This window comes from Epinephelus lanceolatus, chromosome 10, assembly GCF_041903045.1.
Source record: "Epinephelus lanceolatus isolate andai-2023 chromosome 10, ASM4190304v1, whole genome shotgun sequence".
Lineage (NCBI taxonomy): Eukaryota > Metazoa > Chordata > Actinopteri > Perciformes > Serranidae > Epinephelus > Epinephelus lanceolatus.
Window position 1 is genome coordinate 43107674 of NC_135743.1, and position 17903 is coordinate 43125576.

General features: G+C 41.0%; 1 protein-coding gene across 3 annotated transcripts in view; it reads left to right on the plus strand.

Moving 5' to 3' along the window:
* Nucleotides 1-17903, plus strand: part of gask1a (golgi associated kinase 1A) — a 131581-nt gene that overhangs the window by 51777 nt on the left and 61901 nt on the right. For 2 of the 3 annotated variants that reach the window (XM_033640360.2, XM_078172017.1), the window contains exons 2-3: nt 6545-7663; nt 9794-10231. In XM_033640360.2, coding sequence (XP_033496251.1) covers nt 6545-7663; nt 9794-10231 — 1557 coding nt within the window. The remainder of the gene's footprint in view (nt 1-6544; nt 7664-9793; nt 10232-17903) is intronic. The other variant, XM_078172016.1, reaches the window with a different exon arrangement.

Sequence of the window (17903 nt, forward strand, 5' to 3'; positions counted from 1 at the left end):
AAAGGTGTAGATGTGCCTTTAGCCCCTTTTCAGGGTATTTTTCTGTGTTGTTTTTTTAAAGTCTTTATGTCTTAAAACATGTCTGGAGTGGCACTTTAATTATCTGTCAGTTGACTAATTGATTAATCAACTAATCTTTGCAATCTAATGTCTTTACAATAAACAAGTATAAGCAAAATGATAGTTCACTTCTCACTCATGCCACTGGATTGAGTCAGAGGCTGGCAACCTGGTATATTTATTGTAAAATTTAGTGACGTAATATAAAGCAATTTAGAGCTGTAGAGGCAGCAATGGTCTAATTTATGTAGTGTAATTCATTGAAGTCTGACACTAAACATAGCAATGATTCAGTGACATTCAGTTGCTCCATGTAGCACTTTGGATCAATCGTGGACTGATGAGTATTCATTGTGAACCCTCTACAATGTATTATAGTTGTCATAGTAGATGTCCACCATTGGCACTGCAGCACTATTCAGCATAGCACATTACAAAATGGTATTTTGGTGTATACAGTGGTTAAATATGAGTCTGACACATGGCCCACATTAGGACTCTACTGTTTATGTAGAAGTGTATGTATGACAGGCTCTCTCAGTACTTACGCTGCCAGCACAGGCAGCCTGGTTCAGGGCATTCCATTCCAGGGGAAGAATAATGGGATCCTTTCACAGGTGGAGGGATCTGGGAATGTTGTTAACGGCTCTAAGATGGAGAAGACGTCTCAAGGGTGTGAAACATTCCTTCAGTCTGCACTCAACTAAATGAAGAAAAGGAGAAGAGGAGAGAGAGGTAGAGAGCAGTTGGGGCAGAGTGGAAACGTAGCAGTTATCTGGGTCAGCCTGTCACCTATGGCTTTACCTAGGTGAAGCAGGCCAGTAGGGCTTACACTGTCTCCTTCAGGCTTTAGTTGCTCATGTCATTTGGGCACAATTCCTAATATGTTGTGTAACACCCATCCCATGTAGCTATGTAATCTGCTAAGTGTAGTAGTACTCTGGGCGGGGCCTGGGTACGATTTAGAATTTAGTGGCGCTATTACCTGGACTCATACAAACTCAATTACCTTATCTTTAATTAACAAGTGACTGTGTGGTGCCTCCAATACTCTTTAGAAAGTAAACTTAAAAAAGATATACCTCCTATTATGTTTTTTGGCTTATGTGCTAACTGAACCCTTTAAACAATTATTAATGAAAACAGGAATTAGAATGAAGAAATATAACACAAACAACTATACTTTAAGTGCAACAAGATCAAATTTAGTTTTCTTTCGATCAAAATATACAAAATAATAATACTTTACATCATTCTGAAATGTAAATAAAACACTCAAAATAAATAAAATCAAAACAATTAGCACTTTTTTTATTGCTTTTACATCTTTAAAGTTCAACTATTACCTCTAATTAAGCTTTATCGAATATGAAAATACCAGAGCATAGCATCTTTAAGATTTAACCAAGCAACCATATACTGTGGGCCCACACACTCACATGCAACATGAACCAAATACAAACAAAATACCCGTTGCAGGCCTGAGTCGGGGCTTGGGAGCGTTGAGGCCTAAAATTGTAGTGGCCATTTCACTTGTGTACACAAGCAATCAAAATAAAAGCAGTGTTTAAGTCAGTACTCACAAGTCCAAGGAATGTTCACAGGAATAGATGAGGGGAAACCAGGTAAAGCCAGTTGAAGTCAGAAGAAACAGCAGTGGCAGTCCAGATCAGGAGAAACTACAGCGACAGCTGAGGTCCAAGAAACAGCAGCACGCCAACAGGAGGGAAACAGTTCTCCACAGTGATACAAAGGAGTGTGTCCGCTCCTCTCTTACAGTCACAAAAGTCCATATCCTGAATCACATTAAATCAGCTAAGCAACCAGTCCACTATTTCATGGTGAGCTAGCGATAGCTTGTCTTAACCAATTACTTCAAATGCAAAGCAAACAGTATGAAAGCAAAGCTAAACGATATCATGCTAATGCTAATGGCTACTTGCGATTAGTAACACAACTCGTTTTTTACACCATAACATTTAGTCACAGTACAAGATCATTGCAACGACTCATATTTACCTCTTGTAGATCACAAAAGTCCAAACCATAGGATAACTGGTCGTCAACCACTGATTTTCGGACGTTAATGCACTCAGAAAATATCCACAGTTCACTGTGGATGTATCGCTTCTCACACCCCTCTACCTGAGACTGAGTTTGATTGGCTGATTGTTTCTGGACATTCCAATTAAAATAAAGAAGAATCAAAGACTGACACATTATACTATTAACCAAGTTTGGCTGTAAGACTGACTACACGTGCTTGCTCATACAAACTGCATCAACTATGCTCATTCCTATGAACTCCAAACATTGACCTCTGAACTGTACATATTAGGACTCTTTTTCAACATTTTTATTCATATTTATGTATTATAACCATACACTATGACACTTTTTATGCTTTTTAACCATCAATTTGTACTTTTTAACCATATTTATACTTTTTTTTAACATAACTATTTAGGCCTACATCTTGATGTCTGGATGAATTTTAACCAGGGCTACAGTTGGAATGAAAGGAAGCTTCATTATAGGGACAGATGCTTGATGCAGCCTCTATTACTGTTTATCTTTCCAGTCATGAAAGCAAGTAAGATTGCGAGCGACTCAACTTATAACCTCAACACCCACTTTCAGATCCTTCCCCTGTATTCAAAACATACAGGAGCAGCTTCATCAAACATTTTTGTCCTGGTTTATTATATGAATGTTTCATAGAGCTACAATTTTGCTGCTTCTGTTTGAAGGCATCAAATGGAGTACACAGCCTGACTGCACAGTAATTAAAGGCCTGGGGCCATATTCACAAAGCTTCCTAGCGCTAAGAGTTGCTCCTAGTGACGAAATTCTAAGAAAATTCTTAGAATTGTGATGTTTTCTTAGAATTTCCCCTTAAAGTTAAGATTAGGTCCTTGTAAAGACAAAAGTTATTCACAAAGCATCTTAGACCTTTAAAGAGCTCCTAAGGTGAAAAAATGTTAGGAGTACGGAGGAGGACTTCTAAGAGGCTTAAGAGTTTCTTAATCAGAGAATAAAATGGTGGAAACACTAAGAGGTCGGAGAAACGGTCTCTAAACACAAAATGACAGTCAATGAAATGCTACAGATGACATTGTGCAGGGATAACGTTTGTGGTCGATCTCATTTGGGGTATACACACATTTCCGGGTCCAAGTCAGTGGTCCGACAGCCCATTGGTCCGACATCCCATTAGTCCGACATCCCGTTGTTCCGATATGTGATTATACTAGGCTATACTGTATTTGTGTACCATAGAGGATCAGCAAACACAACAAAAGTAGGCTACTGGTCGAGATACAAGTGCCATACAGAGAAAAAAGTGAAACACCATAGCCTCCTGTTATTAACTCTGGGGTCCGGGTTGTGTGGGGAGCTCTCCGCGGTGCTTAACGGCTCCCGGCGGTTGTATTTCTGCCTTGATGGTGCGCCGTGACCTGCTCTGGGTCAGCTGGGAAAGGCTTGAGGTGAAGCAGGCGCACGGCTTATGTGTTTGCCACTTTCTTTTTCATTTTAACCCACACCATGATCTTTTCCTAACCCTAACCAAGTGGTTTTTGTGCCTAAACCTAACCAGACCTTAACCACAGGGCATCATGATGATTTCGGAACGGACTTCGGAACAATGAGTTTAATGTGGTCGGAACAATGGGATGTCGGACCAATGGGCTGTCAGACAAATGGGCAGACCCCCACATTTCCAACCTAACAAAATAACGCTATAACGGCAGAAATAAAATTATCACAATACTAAGATATTTGAAAAACTGGAAAATGCAGCGGTGATGACTTTTGTCTGTCTCAACCTTCAATCAGCAGAGTGATCGCACTGACAATGACTGACTGACGAAAGATGTCATATTGTGATGCAGTTCATTTCATTTCCACTGGGTGTCCACACCTTGCAGGCCTAGAAAAGGGTGTGTCTGTGACAACCAATCACATCTGTTATAAGAAAGTATCACACCCAGCAACAGGGTCAACCACACCCCCTCAGTAAGATAAAAGTTTCTGTCCCTTCCTTGTTCAGAGTTGCTTTTAGAAGTTTCCTAAATCATTCCTAAGCTAGGACTCCTTACTAAAAGTTTTTAGTCTAAGTTAGGAGCTGTCTGAGAGTGTTCTCAGAATGATTGGGAATACGGCCCCAGGTGTTTTAAATTCTTATAGCAAATCAGACCTGCCAACCTGTAAACATTTTGACATCAAAATATGTGATTTGTCCAAGCTGAGGCCAAAAAAAATGAAGCCAATGCATAATTGTAACAGAATGACAAAGACAAGGGCTGCTAACTCTTGACATGAAATACAACTACTTCAGTTTTGAAAATAATTTCTATTTGCAGATTTCAGGTACTAGTAATAGCGCCATTTGTGCACCTAATCATGCACATGTATTTGTTGCTGTTGTTTTTGTTGTTGTTATTGTTGTTGTTTTTCGAAAGGAATTTTGTTTTCAATCCAGTCAGGAACACACATTTATCCAAGATTCCAAAATGCTACAGATTCATAAATGACATCTTTTGTATTTATGATGGAAGTCCTGATGAATTAGCAGACTTTGTCATTCTCTTGAATGGTTTTGACAGTAACTTACAATTTACATGAAACTATAGTACTGAGAGAGTAAGCTTCCTAGACATATGGGTTATGAAAAATAATGGCTTTGTCACTACAACAATCTATCAACAGGACACTGACAAAAACATCTTTTACTGGCTACAAGTTTTCACCCTACCCCCCTGAACAGCAGCATTAAAATCATTATTTTTACAAGTTAGACAGTGTGTTAGAGTTTTTCCACTATGTTCTGTTTACCCCTCTCCTATGTACCTGTTTGGAAGTAGATGTGCGAAGTATTCCTTTGTTCTGAGGTTGTAAACAATAGAAATTCTAAAGTGTCAATGCAGCTGTAGTGGTAGGCTAGTGTTTAGCCAAGAGGTAGGCAACCTGAGGCTTGGAGCAGCATGCAGCTCTTTAGACCCTTTCCAGTGGCTCCCTGTGGCTTTGACATAAAATCATGGAACAAATAATGGTTATTTTTTAGCATTCAGATTTTTATCTGTCGTTGTAGGCCTAGAGTTATTATTACTTTCGACAACTATAAAAATGTGTAGCCTATACATCAAATTTAAAAATATTTAAACATTTCATTAACTAAAATATGTGTCATACGTCTGTGGCCTGGCACCTTTTCCTCTGCATTTAGCTGAACCTCAGTAGGGCTGGCTAGCCTCTAGCCAGGCTAGTTAAAGATTTCAAATCCAAAAAATGAAAAGTCTTCGAGGAAAATAGAGGATTTAATAGTTTGTGGACAGATTCATTTGCTTTCACCACCAACACTGCAAAGATATACATAGCCCACTGCAGAGTAGCCACCTTGTGGTAAATCATATTAATGAATGATCAGTAAGACCTATTTGTAATGTTGATGGGCTAATTTAGAGTTATTAGGCTGTTACCTTTATTCAAATTTGTTTTGCAGCTCCAGGCAGATTTTCTGTTTCTTTTTTTGGCCAGTAATGACTCTTAATAGTAAAGGTTGCCGACCCCTGGTTTAAAGTAAATGGTGATCCTTGGTAAGCTGTGTTTAGGCAGCTGAGAGACAGATACTTTTGTAAACAATTTATTATTGGTAACAACATTTTTCACATCAGTGCATCCCTCACTTTTTTGTGTCTGACTACTGTATGTATGCAAATGATTTGCTGTAAAGCACATGTATGCAGTTTACAATATGTACAATTATTCATTGTGCAAACAGCAGTGATTCATATCTGACACATCTAAATCACCAAAGTGGTACTCAAACAATGTGTCCAGGGTTAGCAGGTCTGTGAAATCACTTTCATATAGCCTCCAGTGTGTATACAGTGAGCCATATCAGGACAGTGACAGAGTATTTTGTAAAATATAGCTCTTTCCTCTAGCTGTGCACTGCGTGCAGAAGGCAGCACAAAATTATGGGAATGCCACAATCTTACTGGTCTCAGCTGTATGAGTCAAATTCTGCTGTAAGCTACTGGCCACACAGAGGCTGCTGACACAAGCTTTATTTTCTGCCGCTTACATATTCACATTTGTGCAGCATAAATGGATGTTTTAGCTCTGCTTCCTCTTTGTCACCAAATTTCAGCTTTTCTCTCTTATTTCCATTTTGGGTAATAGACAATCATGCATCACTGTTGTGATATCACAGAACAAAATAATATGCCATAGCACAGACTGTTTTCTTCTTTCTTCAGTCATGAGTCATGAACACATTTGCATCCCACATGCCTGGAGCCAGGAGATCTCAGTGCAGCCTTTGGTTAACCCCACAGAAATCTGAGCGCTCCATTCAGCAAATGCTTTCTGTGCTATCTTTGCAATTTATGGTGCCATCCATCATAATCATGGTTCTGATGGTCTGCCTCTAACTTGTGTTTCTGTCTTTATTTTTATTTTTGTCTATTTTTTTATCCAGGCCTGGCGAGTGTGGTCAAAACTCTGCTGTGGTCAAAAATGGCTGCTCCTCCTCTCACCCCTCTTCCTCCTCCTCCTCATGATTTCTGTAATGGCCATGACTCTGCCCCATCCTTTGCCGCACACCAACATTGAATGGCGGTCATCCCGAGCCCTAAGCTCTGCTGGGAAGTTCAGACTCAGGCCCAGAGTCACGGAGCTCCCTCATATCCACAGCGAGGCCTGGAAATTCAGCACTCGAAAAGAGACATCAAAACATTCAGTGCTACCTAAACCTTTGGGGGCTAGTGACAAAAACAGCATCAAAGAGGGACATTTCACAGACTTACACAGACATAAACACAGAAACAAAGGCATCGCTTCCAGAAGAAAAGAGATGGCAGGCGCCACCCAGCATCCAACCATTCATCATCATCCCCATCTCCCAGAGTTTACAGTCAATAGCACAGGGCCAAAGCATAGAATTAAGCCAAGCAACCACAGTATTGTGGTAAAGCACACTGCACAGGCCTACATTCATCTACAAAGGAGCAAATCCACAGCAGCACATTTCCCTGCTCCAGCAAATACCTTAATAAGTGGCAGACGAGCTGTGGACAGACTGGCAGGCAGATGGGAGGATAGACACACAAACAGGAATGCAGACACACAAAGACATGGCAGCTATACAAGTGCAAAACCAACTGAATATCACCGGGCTTTGGAAAAACACAGACAAGCAACAAAGCACTCTGGGAAATCTGACAAAGTTGGTAAGGAGCAGCAGGCTGTGAAAAAGCCCTCCAGGGATCTTAAAAAACACCAGAATCTCTCAGAGGATCCCTCTGAAGCAAAGAACAACCCTGGGGAGTTGCGCCATGGAAAGGCTTTGTCCAAACTAGAGTCAGCAGTAAAGATAGATGACAACGGCTGGTGTCAGAGCTTTAGAGACCAGGACTTCCCAGACAGTGACCACAGGAGGATCAGGATTAGTCCAGATCTCAGGCCTCTTCCCTGGCTCTCTGACGATGACATCCAGAGGATGGAGCTCCTAGCTGGGGGTGAGGTGGTCAGTAAGAACAGGGTGCCTGCACATGGACAGGTGCTCAGAGTGGCGCTGGATCCTCCTATGCACCAGCAGGTACATTGTAATACATTTGTTAGGGGATCATTTGAAATCTCACACAATGGAGATGAATGTTTGTTGATTGGAGACAAAAGAAGGAAGTCCCTACTCAGGCCACTATTTACAAAGTGGGAGGTACTATCACAGGTATACAGTACTAAACCACCACTTGGTGTCTCCTTGTGGAGATGAGGGGAAATATACTTGCAGTTTCTTTCAGTCTAAATTTATCACTGCCTCACTCAGTCAGTGACGGACTTGGGTGTTTACAGGGCTGGCCACACCTCGCTGCAGCCTCACTAATTACAAACAGTCATGTGTTGATCCCATTAACAGACATTATCTGAGTTCCCAAAGCCTGATATATCTTATTCCATTGTGACTGAGCCACACTGCTGCACTAGGTTACGTGTTTCATCATCAACATGAGCTCTGTAGTTCATTTTGACTCAGTCCCACACTGCAAAATACTTCCAGGAAGTTCCAATATGTAACTGTAATATTTCACAATAAATTACGTTATTATCACCTCAAAGACCTTTACTGTGAATTTCAACCAAAGTCTGAATTTTATTATGAAATTCATACAGGTAAATATTGTAATTTTAACTATGAGGTTACAGTGCAATACAGTAATTCTGTGGGAGCATCCTGCTAAATCACAGTATTCAAAATGTACATTAACTTTGAAGTTACAGTTAAATTCACTAATTTTCAGGAACATATTGTTATATCAGTAATCCAATGGGCTTTAGAGCTGCTAGCTATTTTACAGTACTTGAATAGGCTTAGAGCTACTAGTTAAGACTGACTAAAGAAGACAGTATTGAAAGATGACTAATAACTTCACTGATCCTTTAATCTGCATTACCGTGAAATGATGTCGAAGGATGATAAAGTGTAATGCAGACTGTCAAAAAAAGGTGTTAATTTTGATGAGTTAATCACAGAACAAATGTGTTAAAAAAATTCACGCTGATTAATAGCCTGTGGTACTCTTCTTTGACCCAGTGCGTCATTGAAGGCCACAGTGGCTTTGTCACATGATGGAGGCAGGTGAGACAGGATGCAGGAGGCAGTTTGCCCCTTGAATGGAACATTTACATTTAAAAAATGCCCAGATGGAACTGTTGATATAATATAATAGGAGCACTGTACTTAGAATTTTTGTACCATCGGAGTACTTAAAGCCTGAAATATCACCTCAAAGCAAAGCATTTAGCAGTGAACCAAGATGTCCGAGCTAGCCCAGCCTCTGATGTTAGCGCTAGCAGTCAGCTTAGTCAAGCCACACTCCAGCAGGCACTCAGACACAAATTGAGTAAAGTGCAACACACACCGCCGCCGTACGCCGCGCGTCAAAACGCCCGCCTCCATTATATGAAATGAACCAACCCACACTGGCGCTGGCCGACGCGCCGCGCCGCTCTGCTTCAGCCCACTGCTCTATTTCCAGCGCAGCCGGCGCTCATGGCGGTGCTGCGAGAAAAGCCTTTTATGTATGTCTCGTCTCGTAGGATCAACTCCGGTTGTTTCAAATTTTTAATAAGACGACTTTGATAAGAAACTCACCCGTGAAATTCAAGTTGTTGTTGCCTCAAAGTTTTTCCTCTTCTTCTTCTGTTACTAGCAGTTGGCAACCGTTGGCAACTAGTGTAGGTACAGCCACCTAGCGGGCTGGGGTGGGAAATACATGTTGACGGTGCCGCTGCGCGCCGCTGCGCGCCGCTGCCAGTGTGTGTTGGGGGCGGCCCTTGACGGCCACAGCGCCGCGCCGGCGGCGGTGTGTGTTGCACTTTAGACTACCTGTTACCAACTCGCTAACTCTCTTGCTAAATGGATGGCAATGGGCTGCAGACCAATTTCAGTGGTAGAGGACAGGGGGACAATTGTGTCCAAAATCCAGCAGCTTTACCACGACACATCTGCTAAAATTAATTTGAATTGAAATTTTGAAATGCTGTCACAGCAAAAATTGTTCCGAATATGAAACTGGTGAAAAAGTTATTGTTTGATCGCTGTTCTGATTGCGTCACAAATTATACTATTTTAACAATATAGCCCAAGGCATGAGGAATTGGGTTTGGTGTTTGAAAATTGAACACTAAATGGAAAGCATTATATAACTGTGTTTCTCCATCACAGCAGCCATCTTCCCAGAGGGGCTCACCTGAGCATGGACCTGGCCACAGACACCCAGAAACCCACAGTGAGCGCTGCCAGCAGGGGCACTGCTCCCTGATCAAACGCACTGATGACTGGTTTGAAGTGTTTGCCTTCCACCTGGACAGGGTACTGGGACTCAACAGAAGTCTCCCTGCGGTGCTGAGGACTTTCCACAGTGAGATTTTACCCTATCGATACATCAGTGGCATCCCCAGACCTGTAGTATGGTGGGATCCAGATATTCAGCACCTCACTGATAGAGACAACGACCAGAACTCAGTAGCACTCAGCTGGACCCAGTACCAGAGGCTGCTGCAGGTTCACTGTGGGAGAGAAGCAGACTTGGGGACAGCACCCTGTGTGGGAGTTCAACACTCAGAGTGGGGTAGACTGGCCTTCTTTGACTTCTTATTACAGGTAAGACAAGAGCTTTTTTTCTCATGCTGTGGCTTCCTCCTGTAGGAGAGAGCTGTAACCACAAACATGCATGAGCAACATATTTTTTAATGATTGTAAAGCAGAAAATAAAGGTTTTCCATCCTGCAAAGACTAAGTTAGGTGCAGTCAGGAGTACTTAGATGGGTGATTCCTATACGAAACAGAAAAAAGTGTGAGATGTGTGAGATAACAGACTGATTTCAGTAATGAACAGTAAAATGCATGTGTTTCTGAACAGAGGTCCTCCTTCAGAGGTCCAAGTGACAGCACAGCAACAGTGCACCAGGTCAAAATGGCACTGTGGGAAGTCAAGTCTGAAGGCCTGGTCAAACCATGTGGAACTGCAAAGTTAATGAGCACATTCTCGAAAAGTAGCTGGTGCTTGGTATTTGGTGATATAGTGGCTTCTTGCTAAGCCAGTTGGTGAACTGCTGTGGTTGGTGAGCTAACCACTGACATGCAATGCAAGAACTTGCTAGTGCTAGTCAATCACAATAACTCTCCAAGAGAGATTCTTGACGGACCACGACGACCTCACCAATATGACCAACAAAGGTATTAAACTAGCACAATTGGTAGCAAGCAAATCTGCTGACATATTACTGTCTGCTGTCATGCACTGTTCATACATTTCCTATAAAAGGTAATGCAATAACATTCATACATATCCTACATGCACATGGGCCAGTAATTTTTGCACAACCCACATGTTTTGGAAGGCTGCAATCCCATGACTAATGCGCTGATAAAAGTAAAGAAGAAGGGGCTCCCGATCAGTCTAGTTAGGAAGCAAGTTTGGCAGAAGATGGGTCACAAAACACAGGACTTTCCCTTGGGACTGTCCCAGGAGATCTGTGTTTAGAACCACATGAACTTTGGGTCATTTTAAGGTACGTCATCACCATGTTTCTTTACCTAAACCTAACCCTGTAACTTTACTTGCCCTAACCTAAAGATGCCTAACCATGTTTCTTTCCCTAAACCCAACCCGGTACCTATACTTGCCTAAACCTTAAGACGTCCAACCATGTTTCTTTACCAAAATGTAACCCAGTAACTTTACTTGCCTACACCCAAGAATACCTAAGCACATTTAAAGGCGCTGTATGTAAGAATGTGGCCAAAATGGTTACTGCACTCAAATTCAAAATACTGCCGCGAATCATGTCCGCCCCCCCTCCCCTACAGATTCGAGGTTGCTGGACAGGGCACGCTGGAGACTGTTTTGTTTGCCCACGGGCAGCTGCCGTGGCAGGGCCGCGTCGCCGCGTCCTTGATGTTTTCCAGCGGACTGTTCGAGCAAGTCCGGCTTCTCTGCTGCTAACGCTGCTGCCAGGATACAGCTGAGGAGAAGCTGGCTGCTAATGCTATGTACTGGGACACTGCTAACGCTGCTGCCGGGATACAGCTGAGGAGGAGCCGGCTGCTAATGCTATGTACCGGGACACTGGTAACGCTGCTTGCCGTGCTGCTGTAGCTCAGCCGTAACTGTAACTGATGCTGAGACTCTACTGACTGTGTGACTGGTAGACGGCGGTGGGTGGCACAAAAGGCCAAAACACAAATTCAAAACATAAACATGATTTGCAGACTGCAAAAAAAATTTTTTAGAAGCAAATATTCTGGCTGTACTATTGTTGTCGGTGAGATCAGTATGTTATATGAACATTATTCCTTAGTCTCTGTGACATATTAGGAGGATTTTACGACTGTTTGCTTTAGATTTCTTACATATAGCTCCTTTAAAGTATATAAAATTAAATTAAAATTTCTTCCTAACCCTAACTCAGTAAATTTACCTACCTAAAGCTAAAAACACCTGACCATGTTTCCTTCCCTAAACCTAGACCAGTAACTTTACTTGTAACCTGAAGATGCCTAACCATGTTTCTTTCCCTAAACCTAACCACTTTACCTTTACTTGCCAGAAACCTAAAGACACCCAACCATGTTTCTTTACCTAAACATAACCACAGTAACTTTACTTACCTAACCCTAACCATGTTTCTTTATCGATACCTAATCACAGTAACTTTTTTTACCTAAACCTAAAGACACCCATCCGTGTTTCTTTCCCTAAACTTTACCACTGTAACTTTACTTACCTAAGCCTAAAGATGTCCAAGCATGTGTCTTTACCTAAACCTAACCACAGTAACTTTACTTACCTAGACCATACCAAAGTAATTTTACTCAGTTAAATCTAACCACAGTAATATTACTTACCTAAACTTGACCACAATAATCTTACCTGCCTAAACCTAAAGATGCCCAATCATGATTCTTTACCAAACCTAACTACAGTAACTTTATGTTAATTATGTAACTGTACATTAAGGACATAATATATCACTCATGGGCACTAATTCGTAGGTTATCATCTTAACTGTTGTGTGAGGGTGTTTACTGAGTACCAAAACTGATCAAGCTCACAGTATTATGTAACAAACCACAATGCTAGTATTTAATTATGTTGTTTTATGAGATTTTATTTGGTAAATAAGCACATTTTATTGGTAATTGATTATTAAATTACATTAGTTGTCTCATAATGAGAAAGGCATTGTCTGTAATGATGTAATTTACATGCATGCCTCAATACATATCATTGTAATTTATATAAAATGGTTTAATGGCCTTCACTGTGTTTAAGCAGAAAAAAGCTCAGAATAGAAAATCAGTTTCAAATGTAGCAGGTGTGTATTGGTCAGTTTGGAGTGGGAAATAGATGAAAATAATGAAATGGACAGTTGTATGTGTATATCCTAAACATCATTAGGGATTTACAGAAACAAAAAATGAAAGATATAGGATTGTACTGTACTGACTAAAACCTCTCTAATATTGTTCTGCTTCAGTTTATCAGAATCAACCTTTGCAGAGTTAATGTTCACATATTGTGCTATGATTTGATAGAGGTTTAGAGCTGCAGCTGCATCATTCCAAAGGGATACTCATCCTGAAAATGCTTTTTTTAGGTGAACCTCAAAATATTTCATTTGTACTGTGTGCCATCTTCATTTATTCTTCACATATAACATATATACTGATATTTACACATCTTGTGTTCCCTTTACCATGACACCAAAAGTATTCAAATAGACCTTGTGGTTGCAGAGATATATTCATTTCATTATGGGTATGCAATTTTCAAGCAGAGGCCTATAAAATAGGTTTAGGGTTTAAAGCCCTGAAGGAAAACTCCTCCAAACAGCCATAAAACATGGATTAACATCAGCATAATTTCACAAAAGTATCAAATTCAGCTCAATAATAACTGTCAAGGTTCAGACACAAAACAACAGCTTTTTGCTAGTGACCCATTATTAGCTCAAGTATGTTTACACTGCATAAATTAGCCTAGCAGCTAGCTGACTTTTTTCCTCTAGTTATAGTTGAACAAATTACATGTAAAACTAGAACTGCAAGCAGTTATGAACGGGGGCCAAGCCCCCCCGTGCGACTCGGTCCCCGCGTCCCGCAGAGCACATGGAAGTTGTCCCCGAAGGACAACGGGCTCTGGACGAGCGCATGTTTATGAATGTGTCATTTAAAATGTGGAAGTTACAGGCAAAACTGCCTTTGCATCCGTTATAGTGCCACCTATAGACCGATTTGTGACGAATTTGGCACAAAGCCTCTGGATGACCTCGGGAACGAGTGATTTAAGTTTGATGTTGAAAGCATCTACTTTGAGCGAAATATGAAACTGTGTGTTTTTTAGCTAGCAAAAAAGATTGTTTGGTTGTAACAAGGGCATTTTTTGGAGTGCCAAAATTCTTTTGATAACTTTTCATCAGACACATCTGGAGATTCTATGTGCAAAGTTTCAGGCAGGTGGCACTTAAAATGTAGGAGGAGTTCGAAAAAGTAGGTTTTGGACATGTGGCGAATTATCAAAGAGAATGTGCAGCAGAAGTGGCCGGGGCCTGTGTCAGAAAACCCAGCTCTATCCAGGGAACACATGGATATAATGTTTGTGAAAGTGTCATTTAAAATGTGTAAGTTGCAGGCAAAAACGCATTTGCATCCGTTATAGCGCCACCTAGTGGAGTACATGTGCAATTTTTGGTACAGAAGATCTGTGTCCTATTCTATATGTACCCTTAAACTTTCAAAGCCCTCAGCATAATAGTTTGGCTGAAATTAATGTTTGTTGTTTATCTTGTAATGAGCCACGCCCACACTGACCAGTCATGATCACCTTCAAGATATGACCTCAGAATTGGCCCTACATCATACCAACCGAATTTCGTAGAAATCGGTGCAGCTGTTCAAGAGATATAAACTTACCATATTTGTAGTGCCCCCTAGTTGCCAAAATTCGCCAAATTCGGCTCATACCCTCACAGTCTTATGCCAACCAATGATCTCAAATTTGGTGTTAATAGCATTTAGTTTGACCGAGATATCCAACAGTTTGCATTTTAATAGCTAGCTATAGAAGTTTGTTTGTTAATAATTTGTGCATTTTTTGACCGAATAAAATTCTTTTGATAAGGTCCAGTAGAAGAGTGGATATGTCAAGTTTCACGCAGATTGGACAAAATCCCAAGGAGAAGTTCAAAAAAGTAAAAAGTTTTCCAGTTTTCGTGATTTTGCGAAAAAAACTTCCTAGGCGCAAGTGGGCGTGGCCTATGGCAAAGTGATTCAGCTCTATTCAGGGAAGCTGGGGATACAAGATTTTTGAATGTGCGACATACGGTGTGGGAGCTATAGGCAAAAACGCATTGGCCTAGGTTATAGCGCCACCTGCAGGCAGATAGACATAGTTTTTTGCGTCTGAGGTACGTGCAGGGGTCTGGACCACCCCTCCAAATTGCACCGCCCTCCCTTGCACGGTTTAGCCTGCAGCACCACTTTTACCTACGGAAGAATAAAAATAAAAATCTTTACAAAAACAATAGGGTTCCTAGCACCGCTGGTCCTAGGAAATGCGTCTGCTTGCATACGCATTCCCTCGGCCTTGGCCTCCTAATTATTATTATTTTTCTTACTTAATGGTTGAAGACACTGCATCTCCCGACAGAACAGTACAGTTGAATTCCAGCCTGCATGCACATTTTTTTTCAGACATTGTTGAAACAGGGCAGCAGATGTCACTGTAGTGAGAAGTTAGCAGGATGAGATGTCCGACCAGGCAGGTAACATTACGTCTGTTGACTTGTATTTCCACACTGCTGATTTTTCCGAGTAAATAATGTTATCCTCATCATCTTTCTCTTGGCTGCTTGCCATCTGCCTGCCACTGTATCCTAAAGATGACGATATGCTTCAATGTTTTCACTTTGCATCAATGACATTGGTTCACTGATCATTAATCGATGTATTGATCCAGATCGATGGATTGTTACACCCCTAATTAACAGCCTTACTGCTTTTTGTAATACTCATTTTCCAATAATATTTATGCTTTTTACTTTTTACTTTCCAAAGCTAGACGGGATACCAAAAGCTAGGTTACACACCAGATATTGAAGTGTCACTGTCTGTAGATATGGATGCGGTACTGTCCCTTCAATTACAGTAAAAGTGTGTGTGTGTGTGTGTGTGTGTGTGTGTGTCTGTGTCTGTGTCATTGGATTTACATTGTGAGGAGAGTTCACTCAGAAGTTTCAGCTGCTAATGATTCTACCAGAGCTGTTGTTTCTGTGCTAAATAAGATAGACAGGAACCAGAACCAGACCCATAATCAGCAATGTCTTTCCTAATGCAAATTTCTGCGACAAAAAGATTCACAATAGGTGGTTTGCAGGTGACGTAATTTTGTGCAGTTTACAGCTGTACTAACCGCTCTAACAGGGAAAAGAGCAAACGCTACTTTCGAGTTGCCAAAGCAGTGACACACAAAGGGGAGAAATTTAAAAAGCTCACCCAACAACGGAGAAAGACATGGATCAACAACCTCTGTCTGAAATCAGGGGGAACGGAGTCGGACAATGCCCGTGTCTGTAGTGACCACTTTGTGAAAGGTAAGGCTACAGTAATTAAACTACTTGCATAGCTGGCTAAAACTGTCAAAAATGCAGACCATGGTGTTATAATATTACTGGAAATATAGCTAACGTTACATCTGTGATATCACCCTGTGGAGTTTCTTCTGCAGCTTGTTGTTCTAAGCTAGCTTTAGGCGGCTATCTCCAGTGTTTTTGTTGTTAGCCATGCTAAATGCTAGCAAGGCGTTCGCTCATTTACAACAAGTCAGCATAATCACAGGATGTAGAAAAATTAATGATTTGATCAATACAGTCTTGGAAGTCTGGACAGAATCATCTTAACAGTAATAAATATTGTTAGATGTGATGTGAGATGTGATTGAGATGGCCCAAATGTGAACTAACTATGGAAAAGGTTGAAAACTACTGCCATAGACTGTAACAAAATGACTATAACTATAGTTATCTCTCTTTACTCTCAGGATAGGGTGTTAATCACATGTATTTTATTTAGGCTGCCCAAGTGCAGCCACACATGTAGAATCTCCAGACTGGGCTCCTACGGTTCATCTTGGCTACCAGAGAGGCAAAGCAGTGGCAGAGGCATCATGTCAACATGAGGAAAGGTTAAGGTCCAGAGAAGGGACAAATGACAGCACCGAAGCAGAAGAAACCTGCACCAACACCGCAGAGGCATCGCTGGTCTCAGAATGAGAATATGTCAAAGGCAAATAAGATATAATGCATAGAGGTTTCATGCCATGTTACATTAACTATTTTTCACACCCATATATATGGGTCCATTTGAGGTTGAACAAACAAGAAAACTTGCTAATGTCCGTACTCGTGGAAAGGATCATCAGATTAGTGAGAAGAAAATACCTAATTCTGCAGAGTAGGGCAATGCCCATTGAACACATGGCAGTAAAACCAGGAGATTCACTGGCACTGATTGATAAGATAGGTGTTATTTGCTGTGCATTAACCAATCTTTCAGACTCTGTTGTTCCACTGGAGTGAGCAACTAATTCAGTTACTACTCACCCCCATGCCCATAGAAGGTCTGGTATAGTTTTTTGTTGTCTTGTACAGGCACAGTTTGGAGAAGAGACAGCTAAAGCAGTTGAATGACTCTGGCCAAAACAGTATAACTGTTGGCAACTTTTTATTGCCTTTTATATTCCGTACATGTACATGTGTTATATGTATCTCTTAACATAAATACATATTATTATTAATCATATAATTATTAAAATATTTCATACTTTCTTTAAATATTTTGTCCTTCCTCCCTCCCTCCCCTCTTTCCTGCTTGACCCGAGGACAACAACACTTTTAACAAGACTGAAAACATAAAATAATACAGTAATAACAAATAAATACAAGATTAACACATTTTTGTTCCTGGTTACGTTAGAACAATGTGACAATGTTTGTGACAAGGGTGTTGCACTCAGAAACCTTTCAGCAGTGCCATATCGCACCAAAACAAAACATTTCAAACATGACCTGATTGTCACTTTGTAAATTGCTGTCCCAACACGTCAGGAAGAACACAGTATCTGAAGAACTCTTCAACTTTGGGAATGATGCTGTCCCAGAGTTCAGCATCAGGCAAAATCCTCTCTACAAAGATGTCATTTTTGTCCCACACTACAAAGTCACAATAATCAGCTCCCACAATGTGAAGCCGGGCCTGCACTTTGTAGTAATAA